Source organism: Alligator sinensis, unplaced genomic scaffold (genome assembly GCF_000455745.1).
Source record: "Alligator sinensis unplaced genomic scaffold, ASM45574v1 scaffold1373_1, whole genome shotgun sequence".
NCBI lineage: Eukaryota > Metazoa > Chordata > Crocodylia > Alligatoridae > Alligator > Alligator sinensis.
In genome coordinates this window covers 212,039-233,994 of record NW_005842808.1, presented here as the reverse complement: position 1 = coordinate 233,994, position 21,956 = coordinate 212,039, and the positions used below count along the sequence as shown (strand labels likewise).

Sequence of the window (21,956 nt, the reverse complement as noted above, 5' to 3'; positions counted from 1 at the left end):
CCATTTTTATCTACCAGATTTTTGCTTTTTACCCCACAGGATCTTAGTAAAGTAGGGTGGAAGTGACCTCACAAGACCAACTAGTCCAGCTCCTTGCTCAAGGCAGAGTCTTGTTTAATCTACTCTCAAAAACCTCCAAGGATGGAGATTCCACAATTTCTCTACGTAGCTTGTTCCAATGCTCAGACACCTTCATAGTCAAAGCTCATTCTAATCTCCAGCTTTAATTTCCCCGGCTACAGCTTGAGGCCATTGCGTCTAGTCCTGTCCCCTACAGCCACAGAGAAAAGCTCATCTTCCTTCTCTCTCTAATCACTCTTTAGGTATTTGAAGACTGTTATCAAATCCCCCCCTCAGTCTTCTCTTCTGCAGGCTAAACAACCCTAGTTTTTTCAGCCTTTTCTCATAAGTCATGCCTCCAACATGCTTAATGAAAAACATACTGATATAGTTATATCAGAGCAACTCGGTGGTAGATTTACCACAGCCCAACCAAATTACTCTGGATTTACATAATAATTGAGATCCAAATCTGGCCTACATACTCGAATATGTCCTAGTTTGGAGAAGGTGGGCAAATGACTGAACACTGAACTACATGTCTTGACATATCTTCCAGCCTGCCCACATATTCTGCAAAGTTTCCAAAAGCAACACAGTTGTTTTCAAAATACTTCTTAGTAAATAGCGTAAAAGATTAGTTTCCACACAGGAGACTTAAAGCTGAGAACAAAACACCTTGGTGCTTTTCAGTGCCAACAGCAGGAGGAAGAAATTTGATTTCTATCATTTTAAGCCCTGGATGATAACTTATGCAACTACTACCTTGCCCCAATTCCCATTTGAACTGAACAAACTCATGTGAGGAAGCCTACAACCAAGTTGGGAACTCTGCCAGACTCGTGACTTCAGGTTAAGCGTTCTCCCCTTTTCACTTTTACTGCAATGCATCCAAGTATGACTCTTAAATAAACACCATTTAATTTACCCTCTAACAGTTTATAGGAATCAACTGGTCCATGACATTGGCTTTACACACCAGGGAGATTTAGTAGAACACACAACTGCTCGGGCCACATTTTCACTTCTCAGGGAAGTTGCACACCAGCCTGTGGAAGAATGGAGACTTCAGAGGTACGGATCGAGTAAAACGATACGACTAGCCTAGAGGCCAGCTCAAAGCAATTGTTCAAGTGAGCACTTCTGTTCTATTAAAGCAAAAGGCACAGCTTAGGGTCACCGAGGAAGAACAGTTCCTTCTTTCTTCCAGTTGACAGACCAGCAGCACCATTAAGGTGATGTTTTCACTGATGAAAACATGGTGCGTTTTTACAGCAGGATAGCTGCTGTGCAACAGACACCCCATTATGAAAACACAACGGAGACAAGCACTTTAGATTTACTAAGTGGCAAACCATAAGAGGTCAAGCAAGGGTAGGTGACATAGCATATACTATACATTAAAAGCTCCAAGTGGTTTGTCCCAAATTACCATTTCAGAGATCTATGTGCCAGGGGTTCGCTCACACAGGCTTTTGTGTCCAAGTCTAAGTCTAAGCAGAGTGATCAGAAAACTTGCAGCATTTTATCTGATCCAATATCTTTTGTGACAAGTACAAGTCTTAATCATTCTATATCCCTGGTAAACCAAAAATATTTCTCATCCTCTAAATTCATACTTGGCATACTTGCCGAGATTATTTTATTTTTGAAGGAGTCTTCAACTATCGTTATAATCCTGTCTGGTTTTGTCTGCAAACAACAGCTGAGTCACTGGGCTTGAGAAATCCACTCAGTCATGAGTACATGATGCATGAAGTTGTCCAAGGGCATATATCATCAACTTCTACATAACCTAAGCTTTCATTCTTACAGAAAGTGAATGGGCTAGACCCACAATTAGTGTAAAGCCCTATCTAATATGCAACAAGGGAAAACAATACAATTGTTACCGTCCTAAATCTGCAGCGAGCCAACATCTTTGCTGTTCCTTGACTCTTTGCTAAGCAGTGGCCTGGTGAAAATCACCTGACTCCTTAATTCTGCTGGTGGTATTTAGGATTCTGTGGGTGGCACTTAAATGGTCACATCCTGCTGTTTGGAAGTGTCAGAAGCAAATCAAATAGGTGTCCATGTCACAATAGACCGCATGGAGCCATTACCCCAAATTTGGTCATGTTCCGCCTCATTAGTTATTCCTACCTAGCAGTCCGTTATTGGCCACTCCGGACATATAAAAGTTCATGCAACTTCCACCCAAGTCGGAGACCTCTGAGCACGCGGCAGAGTAACTACGGATAACTCTGTAGCGTGATGGAGGAAACTTGGTGGACCGATCACCCACCAATATCTCCCCGTCACCGGGTCCTTGACGTACCCCCCCCCCCCCCCCCCGTCTCCTACGCGTACCCCACTATCCTGCAGGTTCCTTTTCGTTCGTAAACTCGTTAACTCGCAACTCGTTTTTGCTATCCGTGACAACGCAAGCTACCTCAAGGCCTGCGCTGCCATTCCACGCGGCGTAAGTAAAAGCAATCTTTTAAAACCAATAAGCTGTCTCGCCTCTCCATCGCCGGCCCGCCTGACGTCCGATTAAATTAGCAATCCTCCGGTCGGCTCCAGCCGCCCGAGACAGGAAGAACAATGAGTAATTGCAGGCAGGCCCCGTGATCTATTTATTGACTCATTGAACACACCACTGAGAAGGAAGTAGGGCTTGGAAGACAGAGTAGGACTGTGGAGCACAGTTGTATTTGTAGGACACAGCTCTATCACCTTGCCACAGACAAGAGGTCTTGAAGGAGGAGAAAACAGGGAACCTCACACCTCTACCAGGTGATGGCTATGAAAGCTGAAGCCTTAGACTAAGTGCAAAGAGAGCATGCTAGTAGGGATCCAGGAGCCAGTCCATGTGGAGCTTGGCTTCTCTGGTGGGTATAGTCCACTGATTCAGTCTCCTGGCTGATCAGTACTTGCTAAGTTTTTCAAGTCCAACACGAGGAGTTTAATACAAGTCAATGCAGTAGAGTAGTGGAATGAGAGACTGATTAAACAAGTTACTGAAAAACAGCTTTTTGGGGCAAAGGAAACGACACCAACAGAAAAAAAACAGAAGAGAAGAGGAAATAGAGTGCAGACCTACAGAGAGCAAAGCAGGAACAAAAGGAGGCAAACATGACAAAAAAGAAGAGGAAATACACAATGTAAACTATCTAGAGGCAAGTACCATGAGCTATTAAAATAAAATAATTAAAGTAGAAGGGACCCCAAAGGAAAAGATAAACAAACCCAAGAAATGTAGTAACATGCATTAAAAGTAGTTTAAATAATATGACAACAAGTATGTCAATTATATGCTAGGCAATTCACAACCGTTCATATTGGAGGGTCACCCCAGTTCATTTTTACTCTTGCTAATAGGCTAGTACTTAAGCCAACATGTGTCAATTAATTTAAAGGTCCTATATACAGACTATTAACTGACTAGTGTGTATATAGTTACTCTGCTCAGATTATGCAAGTTGTAGTCATCATTGCTAAGCAATTTTTAGTGTGCCTTTGTTTGTTCTTAATTAGTGATGCTGAGGAATGGAAAAAGAGACAAAAACCACCAGGATTTATACAGATGCTACTGCTAAGGTGACGAATACAATATATGCTTACAATACAGGATATTGTATACGGCAACAGTTGCTTCTAACAGTAAATGGATAATTGATAAAGTCCTTTCCTTTTAGTTTGTGTGTTTCAAGTCATACTAAATAGTCTAAATTTGAGTAGGCTTTAGTGAATAAAGTTTTTATAGGCCAAGTAACATATTATTGAGAAAACCTGCTTGTGCACAGTACAAAAATCAGAAAAATATCCAGAACAGCACAGGGCTAGCTGAACAATGAATGTCAAGTGTAATATTATCGTTGCTACACATGATTATCTTGGCTTCAAACTGAGTAAGAAGGGGCAACACATGAGAACCATGGAGGAGAGATAAAAATATAATTAAGACAGATAAATACATGCTTTGAAATCTGAAGACCTCTAATCTAGTTGTGCAATTCAACTGTCAATTTTTGATAAATCTGTTTATCAGATTTTAACTGCTACCACAGGTAGACTTCACTTCGGCCATGGTCTATAGCATCCAGTATCAACATCAGGTAAAACCTGCAACTTGCCAGGTGTCAAAATACCTCTTTACTGAACCATATTTAAAACGGGAGTTTAACGAGTTACGCTATTAACCAACTTAAGTGATAGGAGGAATGACAAGAATCACAGCGACACTCTTCTTAAATAACTCAGCCTCCACAGCAGAAAGCCACCAGATTTTCTATATCCAAATCCCTAGGTCTTTGGGTGGGGGGGCTGGTGTTTTAGATGTTTTTGTCAGCAATGATAACATCCTTCTGAAATAGACTGCAATTCAAAATGATACTGGTAAGCTATTAGCCTTTCAAAGCTATTACTATGACACCTCAGAACTTCAAAGAGCAAACCAAGTAGTGTTACAGAAGCAGATCTACACAGCTGTCTAACTACCTCAGATACACCCCTAATAGTTAACAAAGCACCCTTCCAAAAACGTTAATTATGGCCTTCCTAACAAAAAAAAGCACATTTCAAATCCAACACTGATCATGAAATAAGGCTGCAAGTCCTGTTTCAAATTTAGGTTAAAAATAGGCAGTGGTAAACCTGAGGAAGAGGCCAAGATTTTAAAGGAAGTCACTTGGATGTGGATGTCAAACTCCCACTTATGGCTTTGAAAGTCTCCCCTATCACCAGCAAAACAACTTCAAAGGACAGACAGTGACAACACCATCAGTGTTTGTAGGGTCCTTTTATAAAAAGAAAATAGAAAAAACTGCTAATATTTGCCATCATCTTATTAATCATTTTGCTGGAATATCATGTTTCCTGAATTGTTGCTCATCATCCTGTGCTATCCAACTCTCGGCTTTCTGGAGGGGGCGGGCAGGGAAATAATACCATTAACCATGAATGGGAAGATCTCACCCATATTAGAAATTCATGTTGTGCAGCTGAATAAGCACTGGGGAACTTACTCAAAGAGTGTGATGTTGTGTGTGATACATTCTTAATGTTTCCTCGGCACAAACTACCCTATGCAAACGGTGTAGAATATTTAAGTCCTTATAAATAAATGACCATCTCTCTCAAAGCATGTCTACCAGAACAAAAAACCTGATCAATCTTTTAACTCAGTTCCTGACAGAACCAATTCACCCAAACACAACCATACCATCCACTACCCACATGACCCACATAGATATAATCTAACACCTTTAACATAACCAGCTCAAGTAATCTTCAAGGTATGGAACTGAATCTCTATGGGTACTGCAGAAGTTTGTTAGGGTCATCTACAAGCTCAGAACTGAGCTGCTACTCTCATGGGCCACTTGACAAGCAGCACCCAACTTTGTGGCATGCTTGACAGCATGGACCGTGTAAAGGTTGCTATTGCCCACCACTTCTCCCTCTCATGGAAGCACAGTGCGATCATTACATTGTATATGGATGGTATGGTGATGTGCATCCCTAATGCAAGGAGCAAGTTCAAGAAAACCTGTTATGTGAATGTCCTCAACTTCCCTTAATCGATTAAAAGAGTGATTTGCCCAACATATTTCTCTCTTTCCTGGAAGAGCAAAAGAAAATCATTATCATCTCTTCAAGCTCCTGGCTAGTTATTATAGTTACTGCCATGCTCCACATGTGAGCCAAGTATTTAGCTGGTTAACGATGAGAAGGTTTTAATCTAAAGGTGCAATTTTAAAGAGATATCATTACATTGGAACAAGCAGCTGTGCTGATGCACGGTCTTGAACTTAATGCAGGCTTCCTGAACTATAATTTGAATTTATGCGAAATATACATATGATGAACTGAAATCAACTGTTTATAGTCCAAAGTAACAGAATCAGCAAAGACTCATACTGGTTTAATGTAATCAGTCTGAGCTATTCAAGTTAAATTAGAGCAAAAGTTTGTTTAGACAAAGCCTAACTCAGAGCTCATTTGACTGGAAGACCTCTTATCTGTACATTCTTTGACAGAGACAGACAAGAAGCAGATCCCCTGTCCTGGGGGGTCTTCAAGAGGAGGTTAGATGAGTATCTAGCTGGGGTCATCTAGACCCAGCACTCTTTCCTGCTTATGCAGGGGGTCGGACTCGATGATCTATTGAGGTCCCTTCCGACCCTAACATCTATGAATCAGATAGTGAGATGAGACAATTTAGATAAATGCTGGAAAATCAAAACCAAGCCGATTGGTGTCCTTTTGATGGGAGTCTGTCTGAACAGTTAATAGTCTACTAGCAGAAAACATTAATGGGCCATATGAAGGACCTCAACCTTACTCATAATGCTTTGAAAAAATAATAAAAATGTCCTCTACTCAGAGGAAGGATCATACACTTGGCCATATGAGAAACGTGAAAAGGATGACACGTCACTACAGCCTTAATATGGAGATATATGTTGGAAAGCATTTCTCTCCTATAATTCTCATTTCCACAACATTCTAGAAAGAAAGAAAATGAAATTATGGCCCAAAACTGCCATGTCCCAAAAGTGTCTGAATACCTTTCATCAATAATCAGAAGCGTCGTTACCTTACCACAGACTCATGTAAAGATTCAAAATTACCCATGTCCTCAATTTGAGAGCACAGCTAAGGAATCCAACCTACTGGAATTAGCATAGCTTTGCATACAGAAACTAGGCAAAAAAACAGGCTCTATGTACAACCAGTCCCTTTAAATTCCTCTTTGGTAGGCATTCAACCATACCACCTCACTTGCCAAAATGCACTTCAGAAAAAGCACAAGGGTTGCAGATACTGTTCCAGTTTAGTCTGGCTGCATGCAACAAGGGACTGCTTCTGCTGCAGCTCTGTAGTTTACTGGCATCAAGATCTTGTAACCTCAAGACCCACAGGAACTTGGGCTTTGCACAGAGGGGAAAAGCCTATGGTCTTCTGTTTCCTTTTCTTTGAGCCAATCCATTTTATCAGTCCTAAATGCTTTCAAAACAGAAGAGCTGTATGAGAGGATACAAATTTCTGGAGGTACAGATCACATAAAAAGGCCAAAAATTGTTGAAAGCTACTAAAAACAGCATATGAGGCATTAAGAAAGCTGTCTGCACACTTTAGCATCCTAAATGTTTGCACCTCAGCTTTTGAATTCCCACAACCTAGGGTCTGACTCCACATGAAGGTGAACTCCCAAGTTAATCCAAGTCAATGTACTTCAGCACTGCCATCATGAGAACTAATGACAACACCATGAGACAGAGAAACAACAGATGGGAGTCTGTCTGAAGATCACAGCAGTACTAGCTGTATAACATATTTAAATTCTACATATGTACCTTTTCAGCTATGCCATTTTCTGTGCTGTAGATTGCCATGAGCTCTGTGTCCTCCGTATCCTGATCACCGCTGGATGTTGCTCCACCGTTTATCACAACCTTAAAAAGAAAAAAACCCCACACAACTATTTTAGCTTGGTAAAGATGAAGATTACTGCGCAGCCCTGTTTTATGTCAAGCAATGCTGAAAATATGGCGAGTTAATCAACATTAAGAATTAAATCAACTTCAGAACAAAATACCAAGTAATGAGCATTGTAGAATTTAAATAGGCTCTACATTATCCTGGATAATAAAATGTGATTATGGCATTAAGATTACTGTTCACTTATACCCAAACTGTAGTTAGGATTATACCATAGGACAGAGCTTTCCAAACTTTTCATGTTGGTGACACACTTTTTAGACAGGCATCATTTCGCGACACAGTAATTCAGTTCCGGGGGAGGGGCCAAGGGAAGCAGACGCGAGTAAGGGAGTTCCGCGGTGCCCTTCCGCAAAATTTTCTGCATTTCGCACGACACACCTACACACTGCCGCCGACACGCTAATGTGTCGCGGCACACAGTTTGGAAAGCTCTGCCATAGGATATGGGGACAAGGAGAAGCAGTGAATCAAAGAAAGTTTCCAAAACCAATGAGAACACAGATAAACACAGTCAGTCACACTCGCATTTCAACCCTCATCAGTTGATGATTTACAAAAAAAAAAGAAAAAATCCAAGTTCAAGTCTCCTGCTTTTAAATATCCTTTTGTCTCAGTGTAAAGGTATGTGGAGACTGCTGCAATATTCTGTTAAAACCCCTTACAGTGCCTCCACTTTTGTTACTGGAATTATTTATTTTTCTTAACCTGTGAACAGTGTGCAAGTGTATAAAAAAGGGCCTCTCTTCCACTATCAAGGATATCAAGTCCTAGTCATTTGAAGTTCATGTGCAAACTGAAGCCCAAACTGCAATCAATACAGCGCTTACTATTAATCTTCCACAGCAGAACAAAGATAACACGTGCAGAGTTATCAAGTTAGCACTGGGGACAGAAAATAGCAGAGACAATACTGAAAAGCAATAAGGACGGGAGCTAATTTGCTATTTTTCTCTATGGAAGACATTAACTCTCCATAATATATTAAAAATTACATTTTTCAACTAAAAATTTTACGCCAGCTACTTCACATTAGGATGCAATAAAATAGATTCATAAAATTATGACCCCATTGGCAAAGTTATTGGCTTCAAGATTTCAAGTTAATGAGGCCAGGATTTCACCCAGAAATGCAACAACATGACACCTATCTGTACAGAATCTCTGTGCCATATGGGACAACTCAGCTGTCATGCTCATTTACACAAGCAAAAAACTGAAGGGGGAATATACAAAAAAGTGCTACAGAAAAAGTCCTGTTCAAAGGGAAGAGTACACTGAACAGCAATATACAAAATGTACTGTACCAAGATCCCTCACTGCATACCCCTGTGAATATAGTTGCACCAATGACCACCATTTTTTAAAAGAACATCCTCAAAGTATGTGACATACCACCAAATTATTTTGCTAAGAGAAGATTGATCTTAAATATCAGTCTCTCTCATCAAACCTATGTAATGCAGTAGCTAAACATGAGGTTTTACTAAATAGGGTCTGTCATCATGAATTCAAAAATAGTTTTAGCTGAACTTCAGTGAATATAGAGAATTTTTGGCTTCCTCAAAAGAAGGAAAGGGAAAGATTTGGTTAAGTTCGACTACAGTCCTCAGGAGGAGCAAAGTAAGCCTTCGAAAATTAAGTCTCCTTTCATTATGGAATATTTTAATATACCACTGTGAAGTCAATGGTGTGAATTTTCCTGAGCCCCATCCATCTTGTTTAGATAGCTTATTCAATAAAATGTCAAAGCACATGGGAAACATTTTCCAGTCTGACTTGTGTAGAGGATTACTTGCTTTTTCCTTAAAACCTTTAATAAACCAGAAACAGGATGCCAAGTATTTCAATCTGTTATTAAATTCCAGGCTTCTAGTTATGGAACAAATACTAATTATCTGAATAATATAAAACACTGGTCTTTTTATAGGCATGTAAGCAGCAGGAGACTACTTTAACTTAAGTGTATATTGTGATAATCAATTGAGTTTCTGAATAAACCAATCCTTACTTTATGCTTGAAATTACATGTATACAACATGAATCGTAGTTTTCAGCATTTCTAGTGCTGCTAACAGTCCCGCAAAAAAATAAACACATAAAAATGCCCCAGCTTATGGGTTTGATACTACATCTGCAAATTAGAAAGACAAAACAGAAACACAAAAAGAAAACTATTAAGGCCCTATGAACAGTAAGATTAAGCCAAAGGGCCCTTTATCAATTCATCTTTATACTTGTTACTTGGCTCCATAAAGACCATTCTATTTCCGCTTTCTCCCCATGTTTTCATTTAATATTTAACTCCACAGACTTTCCAAACTGATACTATCAGGTTATGGGATTCTAGCAATCAATCAATCAATCAGGGGGTTGATTAGAAACAAAACAATCATTTAAAAAAAAAAAGAGCACAGGAAGGGTTGGTTGAACTGCAGGCAAAAATTGATTAATTTTTCTTGTTTACTGATTCAGCTTCAGGACTTTAACCAGCACTGCATATGCTGAAAAGACATGTTAACTCCTTTTCTCCTCAGTGGAAATTTTCTCTGATAAAAATGCATGCCATTTCAGAGGATCCTATAATAATCCAGCTTGCTTGTTCAAGTAGGCACTGACTCAGACCATTATCATCTTCTGCTCATGGACTGGTAAAGCAAAAGTGAACCAACACCATTTTATAGCTTCTTTGAAGCCTAATGTTTTAAGTTGAACCGAATGTTTTAAGTACAGCCTAATGTTTTAAGATGAAAATCAACTAGGTAAGAAGTCACAGGAGATTTTAGCTTCTGTGTTAACAGTTTCCACAGGTGAGAAAACATTACTGAACACTGAGAACCCAATCCTTACTCTAGCTAGAAACAGCAGACAGAATTCAACCTGTGAAGATGAAAGAGGAGTTCACTTCTCAACTGTGTGGACAAGCTGGCAAACAATTCAACTGTAACCCACAAAGATTCGGAAAGTTAATTTCTTCTGAGGTTCTGGGTTAAAATGATCTAAGGTTTGTCAGAACAGTTACGCAAGATTAGAAAAATCACACACACAAATCCTTTTCTTGGCCTGAACATGATCTAATTTTAAAGGAACGAGGTTTATTTTACAATAATTTAAAGACTTTAAAACCAAAATAAGATATCATAGATTTCATAGACATCAGGGCTGGAAGGGACCTCGGAAGATCATCGAGTCCAGCCCCCCGCCCAAAGGGCAGGAAGTCAGCTGGGGTCATAGGATCCCAGCAAGATAAGCATCCAGTTTCATCTTGAAGGTGTTCAATGAAGGCGCTTGAACCACCTCCGGTGGCAGGCTGTTCCACACCTTGGGGGCTCGGACAGTAAAGAAGTTCTTCCTTATGTCCAGCCTGAAACGATCTTGAAGTAGTTTGTGACCATTCGACCTCGTCATCCCTTGGGGCGCTCTGGTGAACAAACGTTCCCCCAGATGCTGGTGGTCACCCCTGATAAACTTGTAGGTGGCCATCGGATCACCCCTGAGCCTGCGCTTTTTCAGGCTAAAGAGCCCCAGGGCTCTCAGCCTGTCATCGTAGGGTCTGCTTCCCTAACCTCTGATCACGCGCGTGGCTCTTCTCTGGACTTTCTCAAGCTTCTCCACATCCTTTTTGAATTGTGGAGCCCAAAACTGGACACAGTACTCCAGCTACGGCCTCACTAAGGCCGAGTACAGGGGGAGAATGACGTCCCGGGATTTGCTTGAGAAGCATCTATGGATGCAAGCCAGTGTTTTGGTCGCTTTACTAGCCACCGCATCGCATTGCAGGCTCATGTTCATCTTGTGGTCAATGATGACCCCCAAGTCTCTTTCTTCCATGGTGCTAGCCAACATAGCACTGCCGAGCCTATAAGGATGCTGCGGGGTTTTTTTCCCCAAGGTGGAGAACCTTGCATTTATCGGCGTTGAACACCATCAGATTCTCGTCCGCCCACTTGCTGAGCCTGTCCAGGTCAGCCTGGATAACCTGCCTGTCTTCTGGTGTGGATGCTTTGCCCCAAAGTTTGGTGTCATCGGCGAACTTGGCCAGTCCGCTTCTGACTCCAGTGTCCACAATCATTAATGAAGATGTTGAACAGTATGGGTCCAAGGACAGAGCCTTGGGGGACCCCACTGGTCACAGGACACCACGATGAGTGACTTCCATCGATTACTACCCTCTGGGTCCGACCCCGGAGCCAATTTTCCAGCCAGTGGATCGTGGAGGACCCAAGGCGACAATTGGCCAGTTTCTCCAATATCCATTACAATATCCAGCAATCAACACTTATGTTTTAACAAACATGCTTTTAGATGCATGGAACAGCACCATGATCTGCCTTCAGGTCCAAACAAACATGACATGTGGCATTTGGGGCTGAACACACAGGTTTGCCATATTAACAAAAAGACATATTCTAAGTTAAAACTAACGGATGTTTTGTCTGTGCAGGAACTTCGGAATTACGCTGAAAAGAAGAATTAACAGAGAATACCGAGCGCAAACCTGAACCGTAGCCACGTGTGAGCATATAGATTGGTACCTTAGTAGGAGTCTAACATAACACACTAACCCAGTTCATGACGGTCTACACTTCGAGACCTTTCAAAAACACAATTTTTGTAGGCAACCAGGGAGCCACAAAGGTGTTGTCAAGTACCAAGGCACAACGACTTCAATAGTAGTGTCAGAACCTAGGGGTAAAATAAACCAAAACAGTGGAAATATTCATAACATACCATGCTTCTTCAACCAAGTTGTTTTAATAAATTAGCTGTCCTGCTAATGAAGAGCAGTCATGTTCTAGAGGGCACATAAATGAGAATTCCTGTTTCCAGCACAATGAGACAGCAAAGCTGACTACTGTGCTGGCACCTTCGTGGGGGAGTGGCTGCAAGATGTTAACATGTTTTAAAAATAAATACATTATATTTTTCAGATATATATTGCTATATCTAAGATTGATTTATCTATCTTAGATATATTATCTACCATTTTTCACTTGGGAAGATGGTGTCTACAATACAAGTCTTTAGAACATGAGTGAAGGAATTATGAGAAGGGAAAGATCAAAGTTGCAGGAAAGGATGAAGACAGAATGAAATTAATCCAATATTGCATAACTCTGACTAAAATAAAACCACCTCTGTGGCAGTGATAAAGAAAATGAGCCAACTAAAAATGCTAGAATGTCAGGCAGAGTTGGAAGATGGTACTAGATAGTAATAAAGACAAAGTATGTACAGCTCCGGACACCACGCACCCCTTCCTTCTGAGACTGATCAAAACCAGCCCTTGACCCTAAAACTAAGACTTACTGGCTACATCTCTGGCATTTGAGAACTATGATCTCTAAAAATAATCTCTCTCCATTTTATGGGATAATCTTTCTTCATTTTATGCAGCACTAAGCTATCTGTTGATATTCCAACTCATCACTGCCCCTGGATTAGGCAGGCAATCAAGATGAAATTAAGAACAAAAAGGAGGGAACAACAGCTTTTGTTTAATTATCTCAATCCTGAAAACAGACACAAGAGTAGAATGCATTACATATTCCTGGGGTTTGGTATCAAGTTTTGGCAGCCACTTTGTCCAAGCAGTTCTTAGGAACTGTAATGTATTCACGTGTCCTATAAAGGACTTGATTTTTACTATGTCTGACACAGCTAGGGATACCTGCCCTTTCAAGCATTTTTGGTTATACAGTGGTGTTGGGGAACTGCATTACCATCTATTTAATGGCCTGTTGCTCAGACAGCTACATAACAGCAAGCACATGGTGAGCCTACAAATATAAAGAGGTTATTTTATGATTCTAAAGCACGAAATAATTTCTCTCAGGATAACCGTTCACATTTGTGTGTGCAATTATTCCATCAAGCCTTGTGACAGGATTTCACACCAACTGTGCAAAGATAATAACAGGTAACTCAAGACCAATTATGAAAGACTCAATCATTAATTCCAAGCATTTGTTTTAGAAAAAAAAGAAGTATGACACCCTTTTGGCTTCTACAAGGCTGATATTTTACAACAGACCTTAAAAACAGTATTATGGTTTATTTTCAAAAAGCTCTTATCCTCATGGCACTGCCTATATTAACTATTTATCTTGTGGCCTATTTCTAAATGAGGCTGTAATGACTGAAACAAAGTTAGTATCCTGACTTTTGAAAAATTGTATATCTCGAGCAGTACTCAAGCTCTGCAGTGTTGGAAGTAATCATTAGGTGTCATCATCTTGCTTAATATATATGGGTAGTTGTATGGGAATAAGAGGGAGACAGTTGAACCACGATGACAAGCCAATAACATATTTGTACATTGCTTTATTCTAGGAAACATTTTACCAAGTGGAAAAATAACAAGGGGACAACACAAAGGAATTCTCTAATATTCTTCCTTCCAGTTCTACTCGTTCTTGGACCAAGTCATTCCTTCCATCTGAAAACTCTAAGTGATATTTTAAAGCAGAGGTGGCCAACCTTTGGTAGGTGATAGATTGGGGAGGGGAGGTAGGGCAGGAAGCAGAAGGCAAAGCAGCTGATCAAGCAGGGGAAGGGGATTGGAATGGCATCTGGGAAGGGTGCATGCTAGCCAAAAAAGGTTGTCCCCCACTGTTTCAAAGATTCCTCCAATTGGAAAGGGAAAAACAAACCCCTATAATAAAATAAGAGACAGTTTTATCACTAAGTTCTTACTTCATAAATCTCTTATGCCAAGCAATTTATTTGTGCTTAATTTTGTCATTCATATCACATAACCTATATTGGAGACACAATATAGGACAATTCCCATCTCCCACTGGGCATCTGAATGTGCCCAGCTGAAGCATTTGCATTGTTTTACTTGCTTAAGTGGTGTGTACACCTTGCTGTCATTACAGTAAACTGCGATATGGGAAATGGTTCAAACTTAGTTTTGTGTATTCATGAGAATTACCAGACACTATCTTATGTATTAACTGATCGTCAGTAAATTCTCAGTTAGGAATGTTCACTGGTTGGAGCTAAGTTTTCTTTCTAGTCAAAGGTTACTTTTGCAAATGCAATTACGTATTCTTGTTTTCAAAACACAAGTGAAGAAAAGAGCACACATATTCAAATCCCAGTTGTATTGCCAAGACAGGCCAAACTCAATATGCAGCCAACCAGTCTCCTGACACTTCACCCTTCTAAGCAGCTTATTCTTTTAGAAGGTGCCATATTACATTTTTGTGCCCCTTCCCATGACACAACTCAAACTTAAGAATGATTTGGACCAAGTTTACTAGACATGTGAATTCTACTAACTCTGATCTGGATAGCCAGGTTTTGAAAGGGAACACTAATTGAAGCAACGGTAATTTAGGTTTAATAGGCGCACAGTATAGCAAAAATAGAAGTTGCACACGTGCACGCGCACATACAAAGTCAAATTCCCTAGAACTGCAAGAACTGTGACAAGTATGCCATATCATTATTTAGTAAACCTCAGAAAAGCAAAGACATCAAATGTCCAGTTGCAATTAAACTGGATTAGTTTTTGTATTATAACCCTTTATGTACAAAGCAAGTATTAGACAAATCCGATACTTGACATTTTACTTTGTTATGAATATTTTTTTTGGAAAAGCTTCAATTGAAGAAGTAATTAAGCAAATGATTGGGAAGATAATTCAAAACAGCAACAGACTAATGGAGAGATTATCTTTACCAGCACTGCCCGAGAGAGACTTTGCAAGGACTAAAGCGACCCATCGGACAGGGGTCTTTTCCCAAAGAGACTTGTATTGCTGGACCGAGGAACTTTGCATGCAAAGGACCTGACCACATTGCAAGGAAGTGAAACAGAGAGCGGAGATTCCATGAGAGTAGACTATGGCCCCAGAGGCCCTTTCTAGTCCTATACCACTCAGTATTTCAACATCTAGAAGGCCTCTGTGAATATCCTGGCACTGTGCTTAAGCTTCTGCTAATCCTGATACCTGAAGATGACAGAAATGTTTTATGACAAAACAAAAGTTCTTGAAACTTTTACTTACAGGGAGAGTGAAAAAAGCTGGATGTTTAGACTCATCTTCATATTTGCCTTCTGTTGAGCTTCCAGTCTCCACTGCTTTAGACGTGGTGTTCTTACCAATCCCCATTGCTTCCAGATTGCTAATAACTTTTATATAGTAGTTAAACTGAAATTTATGGAATCTGAAGCTATACAGCAACAGGACTATTTCTGATAGAGAGGGAAGTTAGGAAAGCACCAAGTAGTCCTGTTGGAACATTAGGTTCTACGAGTGCCGATGGTGTCGATTGCACCTAGAAACGAAGAAGTGAAACCAGTTAAATCTTTTTAAAGAATGATACTGTAAGATACTAGCATAACGCATTATGAAGAGTCACGGACGCTGCAAGTGCATCTCAGTAGCTTTGTTATACAATACCACACACAAAACATTGATATTATTTATCATCAGGATTTCTTCCAGTGGGTCGGAGAAAAGCAACCTCAGGGTTCCTTCCCTGTCAGCTAGCAATTTAAAATCTTCCAGCACTGGGTCCTTCCAGACAACACCATCCAAGCTGTTAATTTTCTCCCAACCTAGGATATAACAAACAACAATGGCAAACAAGCTCACAAACTAACAAGGATCTTCTACAATTCCGCTTCCTTGGATCAAAGAAGAACTAGAAGTGAAAAGGCTATCACAACCCAGCAGTCAACACCTTTGTCTTCACTGACCATAGTTAATGTACTATTTTCCGACCTTATTCTGAAAGCTGTCCTGATCTATGAGAATACTTATATATTTTTTAATTTAACTAAGAGAGGTCAAGCTTGGCTAAAAGCAAGCCAGAGAACAATATCAATTCACCACAGCAGTAAGAATCCAGTTACAATTCAAAAACGAGAATAATTGTTTGCAACTGACCATTTTCCATATAGAATTACATTTTTCGTGCATTTAAGGGCTATCAGAAGTCTTGGGGATGTGAAATTTTTTATTAGACAAACTAGATGCTTGCAAAAAAAATGCCTTTATTTGTAAGCTTTTGGACACATGCCCTTCCTCAGGCATAGGAGAGTGCAAAGATTATAACATTTCTCCCAGGTGGAAATGAAAATTCAAACTGCAGAGGAGCCTGCTCCAACTTGTATCTGAGCCTATTTTGCATAAAATGATTTTTTCCAACCAGGAGATCTTACACCCTCTGCTCTCCTGTGAGATCTGAATTTTCATTTCCACCTGAGAGAAATTTTTTACAATCTTTGCACTCTCCTATGCCTGAGGAAGGACGCACATGCCCAAAAGCTTGCAAATAAAGGAATTTTTTGCAGCGATCTAGTTGGTTTAATAAAAGATATTACCTCCCCAAGAGTTCCGATTACTTTTGCCTGCAGACTAATCTTCGAAGTAAAAAGTAAGTTACTTATGTCAGAGGTAGAGTTAAAAACAGCACGCAGACTTTCTCCATATACTATTATTCATTCTGTCATGTCCCGTCTTTGCACCAGCTCAACACCTCTAATAATGAGGTGTGAAGCAATGATGTCAAACATGGACTGCCCTTTTGAGAAGGCACAAAAGTTGTATTTTTATTACTATGTACATTTCAGAACTTTGAATTTTTTTTAATTTTTTAAAAAAAAAAAAATTTAATTTTTATTTTTTACAGTAGGGAACTGAGAAGCCAGACTATAAAATGTTCATTAATATAACTAACAGCCAATTTTCGCAGAAAAGTACTGGAACAGATGCAAAGAGAAGTCTTGTGAAAAGCTTCAATCTTTTAGGCTAATTAGATTTTATGCTCAAGATGCGTATGCAGTTTCAGTTTCACCCCAGACAGGTGCAAAGTGCTGATTTGAAATGAACCAGAAGATCTTTCAATAGAAATATCTAAAACCAGAAAGAGCATAAAAGGTTTGGAGAGGGGTGGGGGAAGAATGGAGAGTGAACCATATTACAAGTTAAGTAATGTGGTATTCATATAGTTCCATCGTCCACTCTGCTGTGTGTGGCATTAAAGGAAAAAACTGCATTTAATGAATTCTTTAGAACAACTGCAGCTTGACTTATTTCTGCTTTGAATGATTAATTACAACAAAAATACTAGAAATGTCATTCTTGCTTTTCCCACTTGACTGAAAGAACCCATTATAAACTAGAGAAAAAAGAACATTAGACTAAAAATTAAAAATATTTGCCTTCTTTTCTAGGAAGTTTATCATCACAGTAGCAAATCTCCTTTTAGGAAATATTGGTAAGTGGAGAAGGAGAAAGGCTCACCACCTTTTGAATACAAAGTTTATTAAAACTCAGACTTAAAAAAAAAGGCCCACAAACTCATTTGATCTGCCTTCTCAAATAACTTCCAATTGTGTACCACTTCTGAATGAAATCATAAACTCATTCCATTTTGGAGTCAGCAGCATGCTGGCTTCGAATGTTAAGCTCTTGCTTTCACAACAGAGCGCGTTAGCTGTTGTAGGACTTGGAGCCAGTGCAATTTTTTCACAGCTTTTAAAAGGAAGAGTAACTTTATGGTACTTACATATTTACTAAATTCTGAAAAGAAGCTTTATTAGAAAAAAAAGCTAAGTATCACAGACTCCAGACTAGACCAGTAAGTTGCATTTCTGAAAAATTTCTCAAGCAGTATTCAGCTCCTCTCACATGGCATTCTAGAAATTATTATTATTATTATTATTTTTTTTTGTTTTTACTGTTACTTACACTGGGTTGGTCTGGGAGAGAACCAGAGGAGGACTCAAAAGGACAAAGTGATCCCAGAGGTAGGATGTACTATAGCCACTGCTGTACCTGGTTTATCTCATCTTAGTGTTGGAAGTTGAGGGACTGCCCTATACTGGCTAGAGCCTCCACTGCTACAGAAAGTGGTTTTGCTCTTGGTGAAGGGAACAGAGAACGTGGAAGACTAAAGCTTTTGGGCTGGCCGATGTAAATGAGGAGTGAGGTATCAACACACCCTAAAGAACTGGGTATCGTGCACACAGGTTATAAGGCCCTTGTGCTCGCTGCCCTGAGAAAGGAGGAGACTGGGAGCTTAGGCTCAATGCAAGCTGACCTTAAAGGAGCAATGAAACCTCAAGTTCTACCAGTTGCACAATAAGAAACTCAGAATCAGGGGAAACCTCTTCAGAGATGAAAAAGAACATCTAATTTACACATTACAAGGTGACATTTTCTTTTTCCTTTGTTTCTTAACTAGCTGACTTCTCCCACAAACCCAGGGGTGGGCAATTATTTTGGGTGCAGGGCTGCTTACCGAGTTTTGCCAAGCCACTGAGGGCCACGTGACAGGCAGCCCGGGGCAGATGAATGTTAATTTTCTAAATTTTTAGGGGTCCCACGGGCTGAATAGAATGGCCTGGCGGGCCGCATTTTGCCTACCCCTGCACAAACCTGATACACACCTCAGCCTGCTCTATAATCAGCTATTAAAACTTGAATAGATCCAAGGTAACAACACTTAGGTCTTAATACAAATATGAAACAAATGCAGAGCCCTAAAGTAACAACTGCCTGACTTTTAAAAGCATGTCAGTGTTGCAAGTGCCCAGCAGCTGGAAGATCCCAATGCACTGCAATTAAGTAGCTAGATATGGATTTGGAATTTTCTGACCTTTAGAAATGTGAAGGCCTGGAAAAAAACAGAAAAAAAAATATTGGAAAATAACATTTCTCCTGTTTTTTCTGAAAAATTGGAATAAAAAAAATTAAAGAAACCTCTTATGAAATACTTTCTTTTAGAATGATGAATACAATTTTTAAGACAAGGTCTTCACATACTGCTACCCTTTACTCCCCCAAAATGTTTTCTAATAACTATGTAACAGGAAGGCTTTTATGTAAGACTATCCATAGTATCAGATCATTACAATTCCTGCACACCCAGGACGAGCAGTACAGTACAACTCTCAAATGCAAGAGCAAGATACTTTTCTGCCCCCAGGGGCACTGTCATTTTCACAAGAGAAGGAAGGATTCAGTGCCTTCCTTGCTTGTTGACTTCCTCTATTGTTGACTTTTGATCTAGAGGTTGGTGGATCTGTTCCTGTTCTCCTGACTACCCCGCAAAGGACTGGAAGTGGACACTGGCAGCAGCATCCATTCGTTCCTGTAGAGATGAGAAACTAGGAGCTTATTGTCCTGCTTGCTCAAAAGCCTCAGGAGAGGAGACAGAGCAAGTCTAAAGGTTTTGGAGTTGAAAGGAACCTGCCTCCTCCTGGCTCTGTGACCTTGAGAGCCCCACAAGTACAGAAGTAGCACAAAGGAGCTAAAAGAATGTATACTTCTTTATTGAAAGGTAAGAGTTTAAATTTCTCTTAATTTAGTATATTATATTTTAGCTGCATTAGTATAATTTTCATAACCTATGTAATTCATAATTGAATTCCTAATAATCTGATGTTTTGTGACAAATCACCCAACCTTAGCAGTGAGATGAGGCTGGAGGGCAGGGAAGTTGTTCACAGTTAACTCTGAGGAGGCCTCTCCTCCCTCCATTACTAAATTTGTACATGCTGTAGCTTAGTGATTATATATGCAAGCTAGCCACTAAAAACACATTTTTCTTTTTTCTCCCTCAGCAAAATGGTGTGACCAACTTCTAGCATATGGAAGCATTTCCATACTGCAAGTTGTTCTGAGAAAAAAACAAATGTAATTTGCAAATACTGTCAAATGAAATATGCATTTCCAAATGCTACTAGGATGGCCAAACACAGCTTTGCATGTAAGAAGTGTCCGGCAGACATTAAAAAATCCTTCATGGGTGTGAGGAGGAGATAGATCATGATGATGAAGGTGCAAGTAGCTCTTTCCAAGATTTTCGATCCAGAAGTCCTCCTACTGCTGCTGCTGCAGCTGCTTCTTCTACATCAGCATCGCAAAGGGTTGCCCAATCAACATCCTCAAGTAACCAAATATTGCAACCAACTGTATACAAAAGACTCTCAGTAGCTTCATTTGTAGACAAGATGACACCTGACAACCAGGAAAAAAACTGATCAAGCTCTTGCCAGACCAATATATTCTTCTGGGATGACGCCACTGTCAAGAACTGAAACTGCATACTGGCAGGAAGCTTTTAAATTACTATGACCATCCAGCAGATATTCTTTGAGCAAGTCTCTTTTACAGACAGAATATGAATGTGTAATGTAATCTGTGCAAGGAAAACTCAACAAAGCACTGTGTTGTCTTGCAGTACTTACAGATGGATGGACAAATGTGTGGGGAGAAGGAATCAAACTATGCGATAACACCTCAAACAGTTTTTTGTTTTTTGTTTTTTTTACAGAAGCACTGAAACAGGAAAGAACAGGCATACTGCAGAGTATATCAGTAGTAAAATGTGTGAAGTCCTACAGAAGATTGGACGTGGTAAAGTATTTGCTTTGCTGACTGACAATGCAAGTAACTTGAAAGCAGCATGGGAGATCATAATGGATAAATATCCACTAGGGGTGTGCAAAGCGGGCCCTATTTGGTTTGGATTCGGCCCAAATCAGGGACAGTGATTCGATTAGTTGATTAAGATCACTGTCCCCGATTCAATTCAGCCAAATCTGAATCTGAAGATTCAATGCTAATTTGGAGAATCAGCGATTCAGACACTTCTGTGAGCCCCAGAATCACAGAATTCATGAGCCCCTGGTACCTAGAGGTATGTAGAAAAAAAACATTTAAAGCTGTGCCTATGTCCGAATCTCCAAATCTTTCCGAATCGGTTCGGAACGTTCCGATTTGATTAGGAGAGATTAAAGGGTCCTTTGATTCGATTCGGATTCAGAGATTTGGCCAGCAAATTGGGTCGAATCTCCACCAAATCGAATCAGGGACCAAAGCTTCACACAGCCCTAATATCCACATACTACTGCAACAGAATGTGCATCCCATGGGCTAAACTTGCTTCTCAATGACATCATGAAGTTGGACATTCTGCACAAGATCTATAGAAAAGCAAAAGAAGTTATGAAGCATGTAAAAGCTACTCATATTGTAGCTGCAGTCTTTAGAAGAAGCAGGAAGAAAAGAATGCAAAGAATATAATAGTGACACACAACCTCAGTAGTAAAACTAGATGGGGTGGAGTGATGATCTCATTTGAAAGTTTACTAAAAAACAAAGAAGCCTTCAAGAAACAGTAATAACTGAGGATCTTAAAGTACCCAGAAGCGCAAAGAACACTGCACTTGATGAGGATGTCTTCTGGGTTCAGCTGCAGAACTCCCTGAAGAGTCTAAAGCCAATTTCTTCAGCAATCACTGCATCCGAATCGGACAGTGAATTTTTGTCAGCCATTCCTTACCAAATGGCCCAGATAAAATCAACTATTTTTGAGAAACTAAGTGCATCTCTGCTTACAAGTACAGAAGAAAGAAAAGTGAAAAACTTTATTAACAGACGGGA

The 21,956-nt window shown here is 39.9% G+C and overlaps 1 protein-coding gene across 11 annotated transcripts in view; it reads right to left on the bottom strand.

The window, feature by feature from the left end:
* SLC23A2 (solute carrier family 23 member 2) overlaps positions 1-21,956 on the bottom strand; it is an 80,993-nt gene that overhangs the window by 31,269 nt on the left and 27,768 nt on the right. For 6 of the 11 annotated variants that reach the window (XM_025191309.1, XM_025191312.1, XM_025191307.1 and 3 more), the window contains 2 exons: positions 15,564-16,117; positions 7,401-7,499 (listed from right to left, as the gene is read on the bottom strand). In XM_025191309.1, the coding sequence (XP_025047094.1) occupies positions 7,401-7,499; positions 15,564-15,668 (204 nt within the window). In that variant the 5' untranslated portion in view covers positions 15,669-16,117. Of the gene's footprint in view, positions 1-7,400; positions 7,500-15,563; positions 16,118-21,956 lie in introns of those variants that run through there. The other 5 variants (XM_006035148.3, XM_025191303.1, XM_025191305.1 and 2 more) reach the window with 3 other exon arrangements.